Raw genomic sequence first — 23,503 nt, 5'->3', positions numbered from 1 at the left:
TTGATAAAATAGCATGTCATAATGTAATCATAGTCAGAGACACGACACTACCGTGGAACCAATCTTTCTGTTTTTCACTCTCTAATGCACTGAACAAACGAGGAGGAAGAGAAGGAGAGTAGGACATGAAAAAAAAACACTTCAGTTTGTTCATCTCTTGACTTACCTTATCCCTAAGCATCTTATTTAGAGGAATGACTGATCATGAGATACATATAGAGAGTTAACAGACAACTTTTTACACTGGACGCCATGTTAGCATCTCCAAACTCACTATACATGGCTCTGAGTACCATACGGCACCATTAATCTCTTACCTGCAGGTCAGGGTTTGCGGCAGCCTTCTGCAGCTCAGCGTTGATAATCTTTTCGGTCTTCTCCCGGGCAGCCTGTTCTACCATCCTCTGACTGAGCACCGACAGCTTGGCCAGGGCCGAGGACAGCTCGTCTGTAGCCAGGGCCTGCCTGGCACGGTCCTGCAAGTAGAGAGGATTTAGATTAATCAATTCCATTAATGAACAGAGATAAGAGTTGAAATAAACAAGATTTAGTTTGATTCAGAATGTATGGCTTTTCACCCTTTCACATACACTTCTTACCATGTTTTGCAGGTAAAACTCCTACCAAACTTAAACCATAAAATAATTGATTCTGAAAACAGGTGTTGAACTCATCCCTACCTGCCAGCCCATGGCCCTCTCCGTCAGGCACTGTAGGGCCTCCCCCTCAGGCAGACGCACCGGCAGCTTCTGGAGGGACACCAGGAGGGACAGGATGGTCTCCAGACGCGGGCGACGCGAGCGCTGGCACAACGGGCACAGGAACTTTGCCTCCTTGCTGTTGCTCTGCCAACCGGCTGTGCCCATGAGCTTCTTCTGAGAGCCCGTTTTCGGTAACGGCACGCAGGCTCCGTGGAACCAGTCCTTGCACAGTTCACACTGCAACATAAACCCGCTGGCGGTCTTACGACACAGACAGAACTTTACCTCCTCGATACGGTCAGACATGGCCATCTTAGCCAGGTTGGCAGCTCGGAGGGAGTGGATGGCCTCAACCTCTTTCTGCTCCTTGGATTTGAATGCCGCTACAACGGTGGCCGGGTCGCAGGCGTCTTCGTAACTCTCGTCTAGGTCACTGAGACCCTCCAGGTCCATACCTCCTCTCTCCTTCTCAAGGAGCTCCTTGACTCGTTTGCGTTTGCCCTTGCTGTTGCCGTAGATACCAATATCCACACGTGGACTAAGGACCTAAGAGGGACAACACACAAGAATAGAGATTAGCAAAGACGCTATCTAACTACCAGTCCTATGATAATATTGGTCCTATTCCAAACTACCTACAGTATAGACAGATGGAATTCACAACAATTTGCGAATGGTGATTCACCAACTTCTGCACCATTCTACATAGCTTAAGCAAATATCTCATATTGCACTCTAGGGTCAGCATAGTCTGAAAAGGGCTGCTTGGTTGGGAAAAAAATATTTCAAACCACCATCTCAGCAACATACTCATCCATGCCTTCTCAGTGCCTAGGTACAGTCCAGCCCAGGGTATTATGACTTACCTGTAGCAGGGTGTAGGTGGAGTTCTTCTTGAGGAAGGTGCGTGCGGTCCTCTCCCTCCAGGCGCGGGCCGAGGCCACCTGGGATTCGACCTGGGGCAGGGGGTCCAGCCGGACGGGGATGGAGCGACCTCTCGCTAGCAGGCTCTCCAGCTGCTCCAGGTATGCATAGTTACTGCCAGTCTGGAGGGAGTGAAACACACAGGGGAAACATAGGGGGAAATTAATAAAAAGTGATGCATACCATAGTATCACCCTTGCCATTCATCATTATTACAAAATTACAAACTTAACTGGTAACAACCACCATGTTTCCATCCAACTATTTTTATGCAGTAAAGTGCCTGTCGGATAAAAAATATCTAATAATCATGACAGGCCTGATGGAAACAGTATAAATCGCCAGTAAACTTTCCAAATGTCGACAGAAAAAAAACACAGGGGATAATTGTTTTGTCGGTGAAATAGATAAATAGGACAAATGCAGTGGAAACGCTTTGATGTGGATTTGTTGATGGTATACGCATGTTGCAGTAAATAATATGGTTGTGTGTTTCCTCCCAGTATGTCTTGGAAAAGCATTCACACTGCACAGTTTATTAGGCTACAGACTAAATAAGTTATAATGAACTTCACAGGGTGGTGAAAGTGCACAGTGATGAGGAGCTTGTTGCTTCTTCCCAATAAATATTGAGGGTTAATTTTATGCTGGTGACATGATCGGTGCTTAGCTATCAAATAAAAATGATCTTGCTCTTATCAATAATCTCATCATGAAGCCTACCCTCTGCTCTGTATCTGCGAGCTGTTGACTAGAGCACAAGTGCCAAGACCAGATTGGGCAAATTTGTTGTTTATCGCACACTTTGCGGCAAAACCATCGACAGAGTTAAAAAATGGGATGGAAACACATCGTACGTCTGTTTTTTTCAAGCAGCACAGCTTTAAATTCACAAGAAAGAGACCTCTGCTGGTAAAATGTACATAGTTTTTGGTGTGAATATTAGAATATTTGCTTGAAAATGTTATTTTTTTATTTCCAATTTCGTGATATCCAAATTGGCAGTTGCAGTCTTGTCCAATTGCTGCAACTCCCGTATGGACTCGGGAGAGGCGAAGGTCGAGAGCCATGATCGTTCTGCCCCTGAACAAGGCAGTTAACCCACAGTTCCTAGGCCGTCATTGAAAATGAGAATGTGTTCTTAACCTGTTTAGGATAGGGGGCAGTATTTTCACGGCCGGATAAAAAACGTACCCGATTTAATCTGGTTATTACTCCTGCCCAGAAACTAGAATATGCATATAATTGTTTGATTTGGATAGAAAACACCCTAAAGTTCCTAAAACTGTTTGAATGGTGTCTGTGAGTATAACAGAACTCATATGGCAGGCCAAAACCTGAGAAGATTCCATGCAGGAAGTGGCCTGTCTGACAAGTTGTTGTTCATCTTGGCTCTTTTTATTGAAGACTGAGGATCTTTGCTATAATGTGACACTTCCTACGGCTCCCATAGGCTCTCAGAGCCCGGGAAAAAGCTGAACGATATCGAGGCAGCCTCTGGCTGAAACACTTTATCGCGTTTGGCAAGTGGCCGATCAGAGTACTATGGGCTTAGGCGCGTGCCCGAAGTCGACCCCATGCTTTATTTTCTTTCGTCTGTTTACCTAAACGCAGATTCCCGGTCGGAATATTATCGCTTTTTTATGAGAAAAATGGCATAAAAATTGATTTTAAACAGCGGTTGACATGCTTCGAAGTACGGTAATGGAATATTTTGAATTTTTTTGTCACGAATTGCGCCATGCTCGTTACCCTTATTTACCCTTTCGGATAGTGTCTTGAACGCACGAACAAAACGCCGCTATTTGGATATAACAATGGATTATTTGGGACCAAACAAACATTTGTTATTGAAGTAGAAGTCCTGGGAGTGCATTCTGACGAAGACAGCAAAGGTAATAATATTTTTCTTATAGTAAATCTGACTTTGGTGAGTGCTAAACTTGCTGGGTGTCTAAATAGCTAGCCCTGTGATGCCGGGCTATCTACTGAGAATATTGCAAAATGTGCTTTCACCGAAAAGCTATTTTAAAATCGGACATATCGAGTGCATAGAGGAGTTCTGTATCTATAATTCTTAAAATAATTGTTATGATTTTTGTGAACGTTTATCGTGAGTAATTTAGTAAATTCACTGGCAGTGTTCGGTGGGAATGCTAGTCACATGCTAGTCACATGCTAATGTAAAAAGCTGTTTTTTGATATAAATATGAACTTGATTGAACAAAACATGCATGTATTGTATAACATAATGTCCTAGGGTTGTCATCTGATGAAGATCATCAAAGGTTAGTGCTGCATTTAGCTGTGGTTTGGGTTTATGTGACATTATATGCTAGCTTGAAAAATGGGTGTCTGATTATTTCTGGCTGGGTACTCTGCTGACATAATCTAATGTTTTGCTTTCGTTGTAAAGCCTTTTTGAAATCGGACAGTGTGGTTAGATTAACGAGAGTCTTGTCTTTAAAATGGTGTAAAATAGTCATATGTTTGAGAAATTGAAGAAATAGCATTTCTAAGGTATTTGAATAACGCGCCACAGGATTTCACTGGCTGTTACGTAGGTGGGAGGATTTCGTCCCACTGGCCCTGGAGAAGTTAAACATCTCCAATCCAAAATTAAATCTAGAACCGGCTTCCTGTTTCACAACAAAGCCTCCTTCACTCACGCTGCCAAACATACCCTCGTAAAACGGACTATCCTACCGATCCACGACTTCGTCGATGTCATTTACAAAATAGCCTGCAACTCTCTACTCAGCAAACTGGATGCAATCTATCACAGTGCCATCCGTTTTGTCACCAAAGCACCATATACTACCCACCACTGCGACCTGTATGCTCTCGTCGGCTGGCCCTCGCTACATATTCGTCGCCAGACCCACTGGCTCCAGGTCATCTATAATTCTTTGCTAGGTAAAGCTCCGCCTTATCTCAGCTCACTGGTCACCATAACAACACCAACCCGTAGCACACGCTCCAGCAGGTATCTCTCACTGGTCATCCCCAAAGCCAACACCTCCTTTGGCCACCTTTCCTTCCAGTTCTCTGCTGCCAATGACTGGAACGAATTGCAAATTTCTTTAAAAAAAATTTTTTTTATAAAAAATGACAAAATTACAAAAAATTAAGTTGGAGACTCATCTCCCTCACTAACTTTAAGCATCAGCAAGCTGTACACAGCCCATCTGTAAATAGCCCATTCAACTACCTACCTCATCCCCATATTGTTTTTATTTACTTTTTTTCTTTTGCACATCATCATCTGCACATCTATCACGCCAGTGTTAGTTCGCTAAATTGAAATTACTTCGCTACTACGGCCTATTTATTGCCTTACCTCCTTACGCCATTTGCACACACTGTATATAGACTTTCTATTGTGTTATTGACTGTACGTTTGTTTATTCCATGTGTAACTCTGTTGTTTGTGTCGCACTGCTTTGCTTTATCTTGGCCAGGTTGCAGTTGTAAGTGAGAACTTGTTCTCAACTGGACTACCTGGTTACATAAAGGTGAAATAAATAAAATAAATAACCCGGAGGAAACAACGTATAGCTGGCGACCAAACCCAGACGCTATAGCGCGATGGGACAAGGAAATCCCGGGCGGCCAAACCCTGCCCTAACGACGCTGGGCCAATTGTGCGCCGCCACATGGTTCTCCCGGTCACGGCCAGCTGTGACACAGCCTGGGATCAAACACAGGGCTGAAGTGACGCCTCAAGCACTGCAATGCAGTTCCTTAGACCGCTACACCACTTGCTTACAAATCTTTCGACAAATTGATGGAAACCTAGCTGACGTAAGCATCTAACAAATGAGCAAGCCGTTCCATTGCGTATAAATAGAGCCGAGCGCATCACAGACAAATATTTAGAGATGCCTGCCTATACTGTAGCTACATCTGTATCACATCACAAATTGAATCTAAACTCATCAGTAATTACCGTGTGACGCGACACTACCTGAATGGCATCCACCTTGGCACTCCACTCCTTGGCCTTGTGCAGAGCCTCTCGGAGGGCCAGAACGTTGGGCAGGTAGGCCGGGATGTTCCTGGCCTCTACCACAATGCTCTCCAGGGTTAGCATGCTGTGCCGAGGCCTGGGGGAGGAGAGACAAGAAATAATGGATTTAGAGAAATTCATCTCACAGGCATCCTTTGATGCAATATGCTAAACAGGAATTGGGTCACAAATGTTTTGAAACCGAGTGAAACTACCTGAACTTGTCCAGTAAGAAGACCAATTTGTTAAACATTTTTGCGATGGTGTACACTATTGAACACGACCCAAGCATATGACACCAAAGCTATAGGCAGGTGACTTAAGAACAGCATTATCAAATTTGCATTTACCTGGCCTGTAAGGCAGATGAGAGAACTGTCCTACAGATATGTAATGTGCAGCTTCATCATTACCTGGCCTGTAAGGCAGATGAGAGAACTGTCCTACAGGTATGTAATGTGCATCTTCATCATATTCGCATTTACCTGGCTTGTAAGGCAGATGAGAGAACTGTCCTATAGGTATGTAATGTGCAGCTTCATCATTACCTGGCCTGTAAGGCAGATGAGAGAACTGTCCTATAGGTATGTAATGTGGATCTTCATTTACCTGGCCTGTAAGGCAGAAGAGAACTGTCCTATAGGTATGTAATGTGGAGCTTCATCCTTACCTGGCCAGTAAGGCAGATGAGAGAACTGTCCTATCGGTATGTAATGTGCATCTTCATCTTACCTGGCCTGTAAGGCTGATGAGAACTGTCCTATAGGTATGTAATGTGCATCTTCATCTTACCTGGCCTGTAGGCATGCGCGGGCCTTGTCCTCCCATCTCTCTGACACAGTGAGTATCTCCTGCAACTCAGTCATGGCCTTCTCCACAGCATGGTGTGGTGCCAGCCCCACCCCAGAGTCTATCAGCCGCTTCATCAGCTCCAGGGTCACCCGGTGGGGCTCTGCCAGCATCATACGCACCTAATCATAACAAAACGTTTCAATTGAATATTATTCCTCTCCCAGAAAACAATTTTAGACTGCTGAAGAAACCACACAAACAAACACTACACTAATGGTAAAACAGGTAAAACATTACACTAATGTACAATAATATCATCAGTCATCACCTCATCCAGCCAGCGGGCCTGCTGCAGCTCCTGTTTGAGCCTGGGCAGCTCAGGTAGTTCCACATCCAGACCTCCACCCAGGTCTAGCAGGGCCTGCAGCTTGGACGAGTCAGGTAGCTCGTCAGCCAGGGCTACCTGGGCTCTCTCATGGAAGTCCTCCACGTTCTCTAGTAACTCCTGGGGGAGGGAGAGATGAAGAATATGGTGTTATATACTAACAATGAAGGATTACTAATCAACGAATACTGGTTTGGGGACAGGTCAACTTCAGTGATGTAATACAAATGGAGTAGGATGTCAGTGGAGGAGAATTACTGTACATCTTTTAATAATGGCCAGTGACTATTAGGTTTGGGACTTACTTTGACCTGTCGAGCGTGTCCGATGACACAGGGCAGTTTGAACAGCTGCTCTACAAAGACTTTCAGCTCCTCCACTGTCAGCTTGTTACGAGTCCTGCTGCTCTCTGGACGCTGCCTGGTACTGGAATACAGATAGATATACTTTGAGTTGGTTTATTACGTACAGGTAGGGGTATAAACGTTAAAATGGTGCTTTAGGTTATGTCCCGATGTGCTACCCTTCTCCCAAAGTGCACACTAGCACACTCTCCCGCACAGATTCTTTTGCACCGATCCAATGTTTTTAATTCCATGGTGTGGAGTGTGCAAGTACACAATTCAGGAGAAGAGAACAGGGACATAAACTTCAGTGTGACATAACAGCAGTGTGTGTGTGTGTGTGTGTGTGTGTGTGTGTGTGTGTGTGTGGATATATCTTGTACTCCACGGACCTGTGTCTCTGCTTGCGGCTGAGCAGTAGCTGGGCCACAGAGGAGCAGGTTTCGGCCTCCTTGACCATTTCTCTGAGCCGACGGAACAGACTGTTCTCTGGGTACTTCCTGTCCTCTGCATCCTCCAGAAGAACCTTCAACTCTATCAGGTCTGACAAAGGGAGAGGGACAGTGACACAGACAGGAGAGAAAGAAAGATAAGAATAGAGGAGAGAGCAACATGAGGCATGGGGAATCGTAGTACAATTGTTCTAATATTGTGCAGAGTATTTCCGCCTTTACAGTATAGAAAGTCCACCTACCTTTCTTGTTCTTGTGGTCAGCAGCTAAAGCCTCAGTGACCCGCTTGGCCCAGGTGTCATAGGACTGGGCTCTGGACTTCACCCCATACAGCATGGAGGGAAACTCCTCCAGATCATACCGGTAGCTGGAATAGAAAGAGACAGAGGAGCATCAGCACCTATTTAATATTGATTGCGCTATGGGGTTAGTGACCCAGATTAAACCTATTCATAAATTAAAAAACTACTTTCAGTGGAGATGAGATTTATTCTGGGCCAGTGAAACTACATCTTGTTAGACTTCAGTGCAGCTTTTGACATTCTCGATCATAGTCTGCTGCTGGAAAAACTTGTGTTATGGCTTTATACCCCCTGCTATAATGTGGATAAAGAGTTACTTGTCTAACAGAACACAGAGGGTCTTCTTTAATGGAAGCCTATCAAATACACTGCTCAAAAAAATAAAGGGAACACTAAAATAACACATCCTAGATCTGAATGAATGAAATAATCTTATTAAATACTTTTTTCTTGACATAGTTGAATGTGCTGACAACAAAAATCACACAAAAATAATCAATGGAAATCCAATTTATCAACCCATGGAGGTCTGATTTGGAGTCACACTCAAAATTAAAGTGGAAAACCACACTACAGGCTGATCCAACTTTGATGTAATGTCCTTAAAACAAGTCAAAATGAGGCTCAGTAATGTGTGTGGCCTCCACGTGCCTGTATGACCTCCCTACAATGCCTGGGCATGCTCCTGATGAGGTGGCGGATGGTCTCCTGAGGGATCTCCTCCCAGACCTGGACTAAAGCATCCGCCAACTCCTGGACAGTCTGTGGTGCAACGTGGCGTTGGTGGATGGAGCGAGACATGATGTCCCAGATGTGCTCAATTGGATTCAGGTCTGGGGAACGGGCGGGCCAGTCCATAGCATCAATGCCTTCCTCTCGCAGGAACTGCTGACACACTCCAGCCACATGAGGTCTAGCATTGTCTTGCATTAGGAGGAACCCAGGGCCAACCGCACCAGCATATGGTCTCACAAGGGGTCTGAGGATCTCATCTCGGTACCTAATGGCAGTCAGGCTACCTCTGGCGAGCACATGGAGGACTGTGCGGCCCCCCAAAGAAATGCCACCCTACACCATGACTGACCCACCGCCAAACCGGTCATGCTGGAGGATGTTGCAGGCAGCAGAACGTTCTCCACGGCGTCTCCAGACTCTGTCACGTCTGTCACATGTGCCCAGTGTGAACCTGCTTTCATCTGTGAAGAGCACAGGGCGCCAGTGGCGAATTTGCCAATCTCTGGCAAATGACAAACGTCCTGCACGGTGTTGGGCTGTAAGCATAACCCCAACCTGTGGACGTCTGGCCCTCATACCACCCTCATGGAGTCTGTTTCTGACCGTTTGAGCAGACACATGCACATTTATGGCCTGCTGGAGGTCATTTTGCAGGGCTCTGGCAGTGCTCTTCCTGCTCCTCCTTGCACAAAGGCGGAGGTAGCGGTCCTGCTGCTGGGTTGTTGCCCTCCTACGGCCTCCTCCATGTCTCCTGATGTACTGGCCTGCCTCCTGGTAGCGCCTCCATGCTCTGGACACTACGCTGACAGACACAGCAAACCTTCTTGCCACAGCTCGCATTGATGTGCCATCCTGGATGAGCTGCACTACCTGAGCCACTTGTGTGGGTTGTAGACTCAGTCTCATGCTACCACTAGAGTGAAAGCACCGCCAGCATTCAAAAGTGACCAAAACATCAGCCAGGAAGCATAGGAACTGAGAAGTGGTCTGTGGTCACCACCTGCAGAACCACTCCTTTATTGGGGGTGTCTTGCTAATTGCCTATAATTTCCACCTGTTGTCCATTCCATTTGCACAACAGCATGTGAAATTTATTGTCAATCAGTGTTGCTTCCAAAGTGGAGAGTTTGATTTCACAGAAGTGTGATTGACTTGGAGTTACATTGTGTTGTTTAAGTGTTCCCTTTATTTTTTTGAGCAGTGTATAATCCAGTTAGAATCAGGAATTCTCCAGGGTAGCTGTTTAGGCCCCTTGCTTTTTCAATTTTTACTAACGACATGCTACTGACTGAGTAAAGCCAGAGTTTCTATGTATGCGGATGACCTGACACTTTACACATCAGCGACTGAAATGACTGCAACACTTAACAATGAGCTATAGTTAGTTTCAGAGTGGGTGGCAAGTAATAAGTTAGTCCTAAATATTAGAAAAACTAAAAGTACTGTATTTGGAACAAAACACTTACTAAACCATAAACCTCAAATAAATAATGTGGAAATTGAGCAAGTTGAGATGATTAATCTGCTTGGAGTAACACTAGATTGTAAACTGTCATGGTCAAAACATATTGATGCAGTAGTAGCTAAGATGGGGGGAATTCTGTCTTTAATAAAGCGATGCTCAGCCTTTCTTAACAACACTATCAACAAGGCAGGTCCTACAGGCCCTAGTTTTGTCACACCTTGACTACTGTTCAGTCATGTGGTCAGGTGCCACAAAAAAGGACTTAGGAAAATTGCAATTGGCTCAGAACAGGGCAGCATGGCTGGCCCTTGGATGTACACAGAGAGCTAATATTAATAATATGCATGTCAATCTCTCCTGGCTGAAAGTGGAGGAGAGATTGACTTCATCACTACTTTTATTTATGAGAGGTATTGACACGTTGAATGCACCGAGCTGTCTGTCTAAACTACTGGCACACAGCTCAGACACCCATGCATACCCCACAAGACATGCCACAAGAGGTCTCCTCACAGTCCCAAAGTCCAGAACAGAATATGGGAGGCACACAGTACTACAGAGCCATGACTACATGGAACTCTATTCCAAATCAAGTAACTGATGCAAGCATTAAAATTAGATTAAAAAACAGAAAAAACAACTTATGAAACATCAGGGACTGTGAAGCAACACAAAATTGGCACAGACACACAAACACGATAACATTCACATGGATTTAGTACTGTAGATATGTGGTAGTGGTGGAGTAGGGGCCTGAGGGCACAGTGTGTTGTGAAATCTGTGAAAATATTGTAGTGTTTTAAAATTGTATAAACTGCCTTAACCTGTTGGGGGTAGGGGGCAGTATTTACATGGCCGGATAAAAAAACGTACCGATTTAATCTGGTTATTACTACTGCCCAGAAACTAGAATATGCATATAATTATTGGCTTTGGATAGAAAACACCCTAAAGTTTCTAAAACTGTTTGAATGGTGTCTGTGAGTATAACAGAACTCATATGGCAGGTAAAAACCTGAGAAGATTCTGTACAGGAAGTGCCCTCTCTGACTATTCCTTGAGCTTCTTGACTCTGTTTATTGAAGACTGAGGGTCTTTGCTGTAACGTGACACTTCCTACGGCTCCCATAGGCTCTCAGAAGGCGGGAAAAAGCTGAATGATGTAATTCCAGCCACTGGCTGAAAAACATTAGCGCTTTTGGCAAGTGCTCTATCAGAGGACAATGGGCTGAGGCGCGTGCACGAGTCGACCCCATGTTTTTATTTTCTTTCGTCTTTGAACCTAAACACGCTTTCCCGGTCGGAATATTATCGCTTTTTTACAAGAAAAATTGCATAAAAATTGATTTTAAACAGCGGTTGACATGCTTCGAAGTACGGTAATGGAATATTTAGAAATGTTTTGTCACGAAATGCGTCGTGCGCGTCACCCTTCTTTACCATTCGGATAGTGTCTTGAACGCACGAACAAAACAGAGGATATTTGAACATAACTATGGATTATTTTGAACCAAACCAACATTTGTTATTGAAGTAGAAGTCCTGGGAGTGCATTCTGATGAAGACAGCAAAGGTAATAACATTTTTCTTATAGTAAATCTGATTTTGGTGAGCGCTAAACTTGGTGGGTGTCTAAATAGCTAGCCCTGTGATGCCGGGCTATCTACTGAGAATATTGCAAAATGTGCTTTCACCGAAAAGCTATTTTAAATCGGACATAGCGAGTGCATAGAGGATTTCTGTGTCTATAATTCTTAAAATAATTGTTATGTTTTTTGTGAACGTTTATCGTGAGTAATTTAGTAAATTCCCCGTAAGTTTGCGGGGGGTATGCTAGTTCTGAACGTCACATGCTAATGTAAAAAGCTGGTTTTTGATATAAATATGAACTTGATTGAACAAAACATGCATGTATTGTATAACATAATGTCCTAGGAGTGTCATCTGATGAAGATCATCAAAGGTTAGTGCTGCATTTAGCTGTGGTTTGGGTTTATGTGATATTATATGCTAGCTTGAAAAATGGGTGTCTGATTATTTCTGGCTTGGTACTCTGCTGACATAATCTAATGTTTTGCTTTCGTTGTAAAGCCTTTTTGAAATCGGACAGTGTGGTTAGATTAACGAGAGTCTTTAAAATGGTGTAAAATAGTCATATGTTTGAGAAATTGAAGTAATAGCATTTGTAAGGTATTTGAATAACGCGCCACGGGATTCAACTGGCTGTTGAGTAGGTGGGACGATTTCGTCCCGCCGACCCTAGAGAGGTTAATGGTTGTAGCTATCAATTTTCCTATTAAAGATAAACTTCTCCTTAATGCAACCGCTGTGTCAGATTTCAAAAAGGCTTTACGGCGAAAGCACACCATGCGATAATCTGAGTAGAGCGCTATGCCACCAAAACAAGCCAAACAGATACCCGCCAAGTTGTGGAGTCAACAAAAGTCAGAAATAGCGTTATAAATATTCACTTGCCTTTTGATCTTCATCAGAAAGCACTCCCAAAAATCCCAGTTCCACAATAAATGGTCATTATGTTCGAGAAAGTTAATCTTTATGTCCAAATACCTCCTTTTTGTTTGCGCGTTTAGTTCACTAATCCAAATGCACAAAGCGCGGGCACTAAGTCCAGACGAAAAGTCAAAGTTCCATTAATGTTTGTAGAAACATGTCAAACAATGTTTCTAATCAATCCTTAGGATGTTTTTATCATAAATATTCAATGTTTCAACCGGACAATACTGTTTTCCTTAGAAAGGAAAGGGAACGGAGCTCGCGCTCACACGCGATAAACAACTCATGGCTTTCAGCTGAGCCACTTACTCTGACTGGTCTTATTCGCTCCCCTTTCACAATAGAAGCCTGAAACAACTTTCTAAAGACTGTTGACATCCACTGGAAGCCTTAGGAAGTGTAATCTGACCCCATTTACACTGGATATTGGATAGGCAATCACTTGAAAAACTACAAACCTCAGATTTCCCATTTCCTGGTTGGATTTTTCTCAGATTTTTGCCTGCCATATGAGTTCTGTTATACTCACAGACATTATTTGAACAGTTTTCGAAACTTTAGAGTTTTCTATCCAAATCTACTAATTATATGCATATTCTAGCTTCTGCGCCTGAGTAACAGGCAGTTTACTCTGGGCACCTTATTCATCCAAGCTACTCAATACTGCCCCCCATTCCCAAAGAAGTTAAGAATCACCCACGTTAACAAACTTATTTCATTTCAAACTTTACATATAGGCTACTTATCGTAATGAATGATAAGTGATTGATTGGTATGGTCGGTGTCTATAATTTTTGGCTTATTGTCCCAGCTCTACTACGGAGAGAGGGTTGGTTTTTGGGTGGGTGAGTGGGTTGGTTTTTGGGTGAGTGAATAAATTAATTTAAGGAGTTACAAGTGTCTCTGGTGAGAAGGAATGGATGGATGGATGAATGAAGTAGAGGAGTTATGAACTCTACTGCTCAGAAGCCTCCATAAGAGCCCACTGATTAATGATAGTAGTTTTACCTGTCAATGCATCAGTGAGGACTTGGATGTATTTGTATTTATTATGGATCCCCATTAGTTCCTGCCAAAGCAGCAGCTACTCTTCCTGGGGTCCAGCAAAATTAACCTCTCTAGGGTTGGCGGGACGAAATCGTCCCACCTACTCAACAGCCAGTTGAATCCCGTGGCGCGTTATTCAAATACCTTACAAATGCTATTACTTCAATTTCTCAAACATATGACTATTTTACACAATTTTAAAGACAAGACTCTCGTTAATCTAACCACACTGTCCGATTTCAAAAAGGCTTTACAACGAAAGCAAAACATTAGATTATGTCAGCAGAGTACCCAGCCAGAAATAATCAGACACCCATTTTTCAAGCTAGCATATAATGTCACATAAACCCAAACCACAGCTAAATGCAGCACTAACCTTTGATGATCTTCATCAGATGACAACCCTAGGACATTATGTTATACAATACATGCATGTTTTGTTCAATCAAGTTCATATTTATATCAAAAACCAGCTTTTTACATTAGCATGTGACGTTCAGAACTAGCATACCCCCCGCAAACTTACGGGGAATTTACTAAATTACTCACGATAAACGTTCACAAAAAACATAACAATTATTTTAACCTGTTGGGGCTAGGGGGCAGTATTTTCACGGCTGGATAAAAAAACGTACCCGATTTAATCTGGTTACTAATCCTACCCAGTAACTAGAATATGCATATACTTATTATATATGGATAGAAAACACCCTAAAGTTTCTAAAACTGTTTGAATGGTGTCTGTGAGTATAACAGAACTCATTTGGCAGGCAAAACCCTGAGACATTTTCTGACAGGAAGTGGATACCTGATGTGTTGAATTACCTTTAAGCCTATGCCATTGAAACACACAGGGGTTGATTCATGTTTTGGCACTTCCTATTGCTTCCACGAGATGTCACCAGCCTTTACAAAGTGTTTTGAGTCTTTTACTGTGAGATCTGACCGAACAAGAGCCTTGGAACGGTGATGGCCGATTAGACTCTGGCGCGCGAGTTCATGTTGGGTACCCTCGTTCCAATACGTTATAAAAGAGAATGCATTCGTCCACCTTGAATAATATTCATGTTCTGGTTAAAAAAGGCACTAATGATTTATGCTATACAACGTTTGACATGTTTGAACGAACGTAAATATATTTTTTCCCCTCGTTCATGACGAGAAGTCCGGCTGGCTTAGATCATGTGCTAACAACACGGAGCTTTTTGGACATAAATGATGAGCTTTTTTGAACAAAACTACATTCGTTATGGACCTGTGATACCTGGAAGTGACATCTGATGAAGAGAATCAAAGGTAATGGATTATTTACATAGTATTTCCGATTTTAGATCTCTCCAACATGGCCGTTTGTCTGTATAGCAAAGCGTATTTTTCTGGGCGCAGTGCTCAGATTATTGCAAAGTATGATTTCCCAGTAAGGTTATTTTTAAATCTGGCAAGTTGATTGCGTTCAAGAGATGTAAATCTATAATTCTTTAAATGACAATATAATATTTTACCAATGTTTTCTAATTTTAATTATTTAATTTGTGGTGCTGACTTGACTGCCGGTTATTGGAGGGAAACGATTTCCTGAACATCAACGCCATAGTAAACCGCTGTTTTTGGATATAAATATGAACTTGATAGAACTAAAAATGCATTTATTGTCTAACATAATGTCCTAGGAGTGTCATCTGATGGAGATTGTTAAAGGTTAGTGCATCATTTTAGCTGGTTTTATGGTTTTGGTGATGCCTGTCTTTGAATTGACAAAACATTACACACAGCTATTGTCAATGTACTCTCCTAACATAATCTAACTTTATGCTTTCGCCGTAAAACCTTTTTGAAATCGGACAACGTGGTTAGATTAAGGAGATGTTTATCTTTCAAAGGGTGTTAGATAGTTGTATGTTTGAAAAATTTGAATTTTGACATTTATTTGGTTTCAAATTTGCCGCTCTTGAAATGCACCTGCTGTTGATAGGGTGCACCACGGGTGGCACGCTAGCGTCCCACATAGCCCCAAGAACTTAAGAATTCTAGATACAGAACTCCTCTATGCACTCGCTATGTCCGATTTAAAATAGCTTTTCGGTGAAAGCACATTTTGCAATATTCTCAGTAGATAGCCCGGCATCACAGGGCTAGCTATTTAGACACCCACCAAGTTTAGCGCTCACCAAAATCAGATTTACTATAAGAAAAATGTTATTACCTTTGCTGTCTTCGTCAGAATGCACTCCCAGGACTTCTACTTCAATAACAAATGTTGGTTTGGTTCAAAATAATCCATAGTTATGTTCAAATATCCTCTGTTTTGTTCGTGCGTTCAAGACACTATCCGAATGGTAAAGAAGGGTGACGCGCACGACGCATTTCGTGACAAAACATTTCTAAATATTCCATTACCGTACTTCGAAGCATGTCAACCGCTGTTTAAAATCAATTTTTATGCAATTTTTCTCGTAAAAAAGCGATAATATTCCGACCGGGAAAGCGTGTTTAGGTTCAAAGACGAAAGAAAATAAAAACATGGGCTCAACTCGTGCACGCGCCTCAGCCCATTGTCCTCTGATAGAGCACTTGCCAAAAGCGCTAATGTTTTTCAGCCAGTGGCTGGAATTACATCATTCAGCTTTTTCCCGCCTTCTGAGAGCCTATGGGAGCCGTAGGAAGTGTCACGTTACAGCAAAGACCCTCAGTCTTCAATAAACAGAGTCAAGAAGCTCAAGGAATGGTCAGAGAGGGCACTTCCTGTACAGAATCGTCTCAATGTTTTTGCCTGCCATATGAGTTCTGTTATACTCACAGACACCATTCAAACAGTTTTAGAAACTTTAGGGTGTTTTCTATCCAAAGCCAATAATTATATGCATATTCTAGTTTCTGGGCAGTAGTAATAACCAGATTAAATCGGGTACGTTTTTTATCCGGCCGTGTAAATACTGCCCCCTACCCCCAACAGGTTAAACTAGTAGTAGTACAACGGATAATAAAAATAACTGCCGCACATTCTTATGAACTTATGTCACCCAGCTGTACTCCTTACCGTAGACACTTGTTTTCCAGGGGACAGTCACAGAGTTCCTTGGCGTGGTGCAGACAGACGAGACGCTCTGGGCTGCAGGGACACGTCAGAGCCGACAGGAAACATGTGGTCTTACACTTCTGACACTGACGCTCGTCATCAGGGACCAGCTCAAACACCTCCTGCTCCGAGGACAGCACGCCCTGCAGTCACGGAGGGAAATCGCAATCAGAAAACAATCCACTTCAACTAGAGTGGGAGGACGTATGTGAAATTACATAATTGATTCACTTTTGGGATGTTAATTTGAAACATATCTTTGGGATTGTGTGATGTCAACATTGTTGGATAGTGTATCAACATAATGTATTCCCAAGTAAACCCCACCTGCATTACTTCACCCTCTCTGTCCGTCCTGTAAAGTTTTCCTAAAGTGGCAAAAAGTTGTTCATATAGAAATCCCCCTGGGCCCTGTCCCTCACCATCTCCTGCACGGACTTTCTGAGCCGTGTCTCTTCCTCCATCATCTCTCCCATCTCTCTGAAGACTGCAGCAGCCAGCTCCACGTCCAGGCTCTCGGGGTCGGCAGCCATCTTACACAGCAGCTCCTCATGGGAGAAGACACAGTAGCGGTGGAGCCGCCGGTAGTGGGCCACACACTGACGACCCATCGGGAGCTGGAAGGGAACAGGGACACACAGACAGACAGAGAGACAGACAGACAGAGAGAGAGAAGAGTGACAGAATGTCAAAAGTCTTTAATCGATTCCTTGGATCTTTTCTCCTAGCCTCCTCAACATATCATGGGGAAGCAAAGAGAACATTGGAGGGGGAATATCTAAAATGAGAGTTTCACCAAGACAACATTGCGGACAGTAAGAAGGGTATAAAATACTTGACTTAAGCTCCCAACTAGGCTTGGGCGGTATACCGAGGTATTTGGAAATAGCAACGGGATGGTTTTACAATACCATCAATATCGTTGAAACGATTTATTTTATCAAATTTAAAATTTGAAGTTACTTCAATAAATACCTGCAGTCAACTTGCGCAATATGTTAGGAGATAAAGAAGGTTGCGCTCTTCCATTTCACAAAATAACTTTTCATCATGAAGCGTAACGGTAGTCCCCAGTCACGTTGTGTTTGTTTGCCTTGTGCAGCATGCACCAGGTGATCTAGTTACAGCATAGAATTCACGACTTAATGTTTGCCAGCTAGATATCATAACTAAGTTAACTGTCTAGAATGTGCTAAAAGATCTGCAGTTGTGCATATGGTTTGCTAATTTAGTAGCTAGTTGGCTAAGTGGTTAGCTTCTTACAAGATCAAGCATTCACTTAGTAACAGCAGAGAATCCCCTCCTGGATCAAAAGCCTTGCTGTCTAAGATTTGTTTTTTTGCTTTTTGTTTTTGTTAGCATTGCTAACCTTCAGGTTAAAGAGAATCAGTTGGGTTTGAAAACAGTCCTGGTATTACCGAATTTCCCAGTATGACAAGGTCGGTATGAAGGTATGATAATCTTGATACAGCGCAAACCAACTTCCAATTCAACATTCTGGTAATATTTGTTAACACTCAAACACATGCTAAAACTTTAAACTCACCCAGTCTGCGGTACAGAAATTGACAGCCTCAGCAAAGTTATATCCCTGGTTGAAGCCACTGTGGTAGGCTCTGGGAAAGGTCACCACAAACTCCCCTGCACACTGGTTGGTCCGGAAAACCTTAGTGGTACAAACACACACCAGTAAGACACAATGGAGACTTGGTCTCGTAAAAGCAGTGGTGGTAAAAGTGCCCAATTGTCATATTTGAGCAAAAGTAAACATACCCAATAGAAAATGACTCAAGTAAAAGTATTTGGTTTTACATATACTCAAATATCAAAAGTGTAATTGCAAAAATATACTTAAGTATCTAGAGTTAAAGTAAAAGTATAAATCATTTCAAATTTCTTATATTAAGCAAAACAGACAGCACAGTTTTTTTTTTTTTTATAAATATGGACAGCCAGGGGCACACTCCAACACGCAGACATAATTTACAAAATTAAGCATTTGTGTTTAGTGAGTCTGCCAGATCAGAGGCAGTAGGGATGTTCGCTTGATAAGTGAGTGAATTGGACCCTTTTCCTGTCCTGCTAAGCAAAAATGTAAGAAGTACTTTTGGGTGTCAGGGAAAATGTATGGAGTAAAAAGTAAACGATTTTCAAAAGTAGTCCAAAATACGAATAGTAAAGTACAGATAACCTAAAAAAACGACTTAAGTAGCACTATGAAGTATTTTTACTTAGGTACTTCACACCACTGTGTAAAAAGGGGCAAGGGGCAGTATGATTCAAGCATCCAGGATCAGATCCCCACCCCTGTCCATATAAACGTATTCATTGTGATCCAACAGGCAAAACTGTTCCTAGATCAACAGTTGTATTTTGAATCACTTGAAACATACAGCCACTGATGAAAACACACTACATACAGGCACGCCGTGCTCCATGAGGACATTGGGATTCATGATGGTGACAAGCTGGTGCAGCAGGTCAGGCTGAGAGTCAAACAGCTCTGGGGCCAGCTTCTTCATCACTGACTCCAGCTGCTCTGCCGCGTGGGCCGGGACACCATACCACGTCTTAGGCTCCCCCCTAGAGAGAGCGAGAGCGAGAGACAAATCCAGAATTGATTAAAAACATCAAGGGACAGGACATCATAATCCTACTGGAAACATGGTGTCGTGGAGAGATAGATACTCAATGTCCCTCAGGCTATAGAGAAAGTTTACTACCATCAATCAAACATAAAACTGTTGAAACGGGGCTAAGACTCAGGTGGAATCATCATTTGGCATAAGCAGCACTGAATGAAATGAAAAAAATGGTACTAATCACATTTGGCTAAAACTTAACAAAGGTACAATCTATTGTGACAATGATGTATACATATGTGCAGCTTATGCTCCTCCTTCAGATTCATCATATTATGATGATCAGTTTTTGACAATCTCCATACAGAAATCATTACATTTCAGGCAGAGGGTAAAGTGCTTCTTTGTGGAGATTCCAATGCAAGAACAAGTTTGAGAAAACCAAAGAAATGCACCATCAGAAACAAAAAACAAAATGTTTCTGAAAAATGGTTTGATAAGGAATGTAAAACAATTACAAAACACCTAAGACAAATGTCAAATGAAAAACATAAGCAGCAAAACAACCCAGAGCTACGCTATGAATACTTTGAAACTCTGAAACAGCATAAACATACACTGAAATGCAAGAAATTGAATTATACCAATAAGACACTTGAAAACGCAATTGACCAAAATCACTTCTGGGACATGTGGAACCATACGCACGACAAAGCCACAAGAATAGCCATACAAGATGAAGGAATTTGGAAAACGTATTTTGATAATCTATACAAAAACACTTACAACAGAACCAATTAGAAATTAAATAAAAATTGAACATCCTTGAATCAGTCATTAAAAACAACCCAAATCCATTAGATTACTCAACAACAACTAAATGAAAAGCTCAAATCTATAAAATCAAAGAAGGCTTGTGGTCTAGATATCAGAAATCAAATGCTGAAAAACAGCACACCTGAGTTGCAAAATGCTGTGCTTAAATCGTTCAACATGGTTTTACTTCTGGCTGCTTCCCTGATGTCTGGAACCAGGGGCTCATCTCCCATATCCACAAAAGTGGAGACAAATCATTAGAGGAATTTGCGTAAACAGCAACTTGGGAAAGGTTTTCTGTAGCATTTTGAATTCAAGAATTCAAACCTTTCTTCAAGAAAAAAATGTAATAAGCAAATGTCAAATTGTCTTTCTCCCTAACCATCGCACTACTGACCATATATACACACACACACACCTTACACACACTAATTAATAAACACGTCCACCAAAAAAAAAAAAAAAAAAGTGCAAAATCTTTGCTTGCTTTATTGACTTTAAAAAAAGCATTTGATTATATTTGGCACGAAGGACTATTCTACAAAATTCTCCAAAGTGGGCTTGGTGGTAAGGTGTATGACTTAATAAAATGTATGTAAACAGAAAACAAGTGTGCAATAAAAATCAAAAACCAAAAGAACAGAATTATTTTCACAACGTCGAGGTGTGAGACAATGCTGCAGTTTGAGTCCAAATCTTTTCAACATTTATATCAATGAATTAGCAGACATGTTGGAACATTCTCCAGCCCCAGGACTCACACCATTTGACACAGAGGTAAAATACCTGCTATATGCATATGACATGGTATTTCTATCACCAACGAAAGATGGTCTTCAACAGAACCTTAACATTCTAGAGCAATATTGCCATAATTGGGCCCTGGCGGTACATTTCCAAAAATCGTGATTCTCCCCCCCCCCCCCCAAAAAAAACTGATGTCAGAAACACAAATATAAATTCACCCTGAACACCACCATAACTGAACACACTAAAAATTACACCAACCTTGGACTGACCATATCTGCGTCGTGAAACTTTAATACAGCAGTGAATGCACTCAAAGAAAAAGCCTGCAGAGCATTGTATGCAATAAAAATGAAATAATTAAAAATCCAAATCCTAATCCTAATTAGAATTTGGCCATAATATTTGACAGCGTAATCCTACCAATAGCTCTTTACGGAAGTAAGGTTTGGGGGACACTCAATAAACTAGACTTCAAAATGTGGGACAAACATCCTATTGAAGCCCTACATGCATAATTCTGTCGGAAAATTCTACAAGTCCATAGAAATACACCAACTAATGCATGTAGGGCAGAATTGGGCCGCTTTCCAGTGGTAATGAAAATACAGAAAAGATAATAACAATTTTGGCTACATCTAAATTCAAGTCCAAATTCAAGTCTGCAATTTAAAGCACTTCAAGCCCAGGAGCTGAGCCCAGAAACGAGCGCTCTCAGTCAGCTGGTGTTGGACATAACCAACCAAGCTGACACCAGCACTGCTTCAAAAGAATGAATTCCAATAAACAAAATCATGAACCAATCAAAGGACTCATATTTACAACATTGGAAAAACTAAACAAAATCCCAAAGCCGACTAAATTGCTATCTGACCCTAAACAGAGAATATGAATTGGCTGATTATCTCTATTCTGTCAGAGATACGAAGCAGAGAGGAGCGTGTATGTGGTCACTGCACGACAGGGGAACTAGAGACAGAGATGCACTTTCTCCTTTACTGTGATAAATATTCCTCACAAAGAGATTCCTTATTCACAGAAATGACTACATTTATTCCAAATTTTAACTTATTTAAACCCAGAGGAAAAACTAAAAATACTCATAGGCGAAGGAGCAATGGCTTCTCTTGCAGCCAAATATGTATTTGCCTGCCATAGCCTGAGGGACACTGAATAATAACATCTGCATAGTAAGCAGTAACTTATTATTACTATTATTGTTATTACTATTATTGTTGTTTATCATTCCAAATAGTAGTGGTATGGGTGGTAATGGTAATGATAGCAGTTTAATGATGGTGGTGGTAGTAGTAGTAGTAATGACGATGGTAGTTGTAGTACTGATGTAATGGTGAAGATGACCGTTATTTAGTTATAAGTTAGTTATAGTTTCATTTTCCATATTTCCATTTTTATATTTAGTACATTTCTACTATTGACTGTTACCATTATATTATAATTTTTGTATTTAATTTTTTTATTATTATTTACTACCATTTTATATTATTATTCTTTATAATTTTATTACAATGTATATTGTATACATTGTTGCTTTGGCAATATTGACAATGTTTTTCATGCCAATAAAGCAGCTTGAATTTTAATTTGAGAGAGCGACAGAGCGAGAGGCACACAGAGAGAGAGACAGAAGACAGTCAGACGAATGAAGATGGGGAGTACAATTGTATCTACGACCCATTGCAACATTGTATATGGTTTACATTGTTTTGTACATGTGTTTGTTGGTCTCTTCCCACTGAGGACTGTGTTAGACATTTTATTTATGTCCTTTGGACTAAAATAAACAGTATTACTCAATAATTGGGCAAGTGGTCGATTTAGGACAAGGCATTTCTGTTTGTTACTTTACCAGTGCAGGAAGTTGATGGAGTAGCTCCAGTGGTCCTCGATGTGCCAGCAGAATGAGGAGAAGCACATGCCCACGTAGAGCCAGGGCACCTTCATGCCAGAGATATCCACGTTTATGTGGGTAAGGACCGACTGCTCCAAAACTGGCATGTTGTTCAGGTTCCAGCCTGAGTTGGCGTACTCCTACAGAAGAACAAGACAGAGGTGATGGAAGTTACTTACTGGTCATAAGTAACATAAAAGCCATTAAGGGCGTGGATTTCATACCGTAGCTCTTTCTCAATCTTAGCACGATTCCTTGTGTCCCTCTCTCTACTCCATAAAAGGAATTAGAGGACAAGGACCGAATGTAGGAACAACGGATCTTCACCTCCAATGCGTTTTGAAAAGGCGGCGAAAGACTAACGAGAAAGAGCCTGGGTCCTTTGTCCAAGTTGGTGCAGTTACCTCTTGGTCTCCCAGTAGCCGTCTCTTGCCGTCCCTGACGGGGAAGCCACTGCCCACCTCCTTAGAGCTGATGTCAGCGCCATACTCCACAATGACATCCTCCTCGATGGAGCTCACCAGACGCCAGAACTCCTTCTCCACCAGCTCTGTAGGCACCATCTGGGGGTGCAGAGAAAAGAGAATACAAACACATGCATTGTTTACATGTTATTGGGCATTAGTGGGAGAGAAAGTTTAGATGTTCAACTTCAAAACAGCATGAACGATGAAAACCTCTCCCAAAGAAAGTGGGTTGA

At 42.0% G+C, this 23,503-nt stretch overlaps 1 protein-coding gene across 7 annotated transcripts in view; it reads right to left on the bottom strand.

Moving 5' to 3' along the window:
* LOC106575952 (lysine-specific demethylase 5A) overlaps positions 1 to 23,503 on the bottom strand; it is a 49,759-nt gene that overhangs the window by 6,593 nt on the left and 19,663 nt on the right. For 6 of the 7 annotated variants that reach the window (XM_014152718.3, XM_014152719.3, XM_014152720.3 and 3 more), the window contains exons 10-24: positions 23,208 to 23,366; positions 22,762 to 22,943; positions 19,167 to 19,329; positions 18,293 to 18,412; positions 17,169 to 17,363; positions 16,708 to 16,889; positions 7,850 to 7,974; positions 7,548 to 7,698; positions 7,117 to 7,237; positions 6,755 to 6,931; positions 6,427 to 6,605; positions 5,575 to 5,731; positions 1,568 to 1,747; positions 681 to 1,247; positions 318 to 476 (exon numbers count right to left, since the gene is read on the bottom strand). In XM_014152718.3, coding sequence (XP_014008193.1) covers positions 318 to 476; positions 681 to 1,247; positions 1,568 to 1,747; positions 5,575 to 5,731; positions 6,427 to 6,605; positions 6,755 to 6,931; positions 7,117 to 7,237; positions 7,548 to 7,698; positions 7,850 to 7,974; positions 16,708 to 16,889; positions 17,169 to 17,363; positions 18,293 to 18,412; positions 19,167 to 19,329; positions 22,762 to 22,943; positions 23,208 to 23,366 — 2,817 coding nt within the window. The remainder of the gene's footprint in view (positions 1 to 317; positions 477 to 680; positions 1,248 to 1,567; positions 1,748 to 5,574; positions 5,732 to 6,426; positions 6,606 to 6,754; positions 6,932 to 7,116; positions 7,238 to 7,547; positions 7,699 to 7,849; positions 7,975 to 16,707; positions 16,890 to 17,168; positions 17,364 to 18,292; positions 18,413 to 19,166; positions 19,330 to 22,761; positions 22,944 to 23,207; positions 23,367 to 23,503) is intronic. The other variant, XM_014152722.3, reaches the window with a different exon arrangement.

This window comes from Salmo salar, chromosome 17 (assembly GCF_965601325.2).
Source record: "Salmo salar chromosome 17, fSalSal1, whole genome shotgun sequence".
NCBI classification, from domain to species: domain Eukaryota; kingdom Metazoa; phylum Chordata; class Actinopteri; order Salmoniformes; family Salmonidae; genus Salmo; species Salmo salar.
This window is presented reverse-complemented; position numbering and strand designations above follow the sequence as displayed.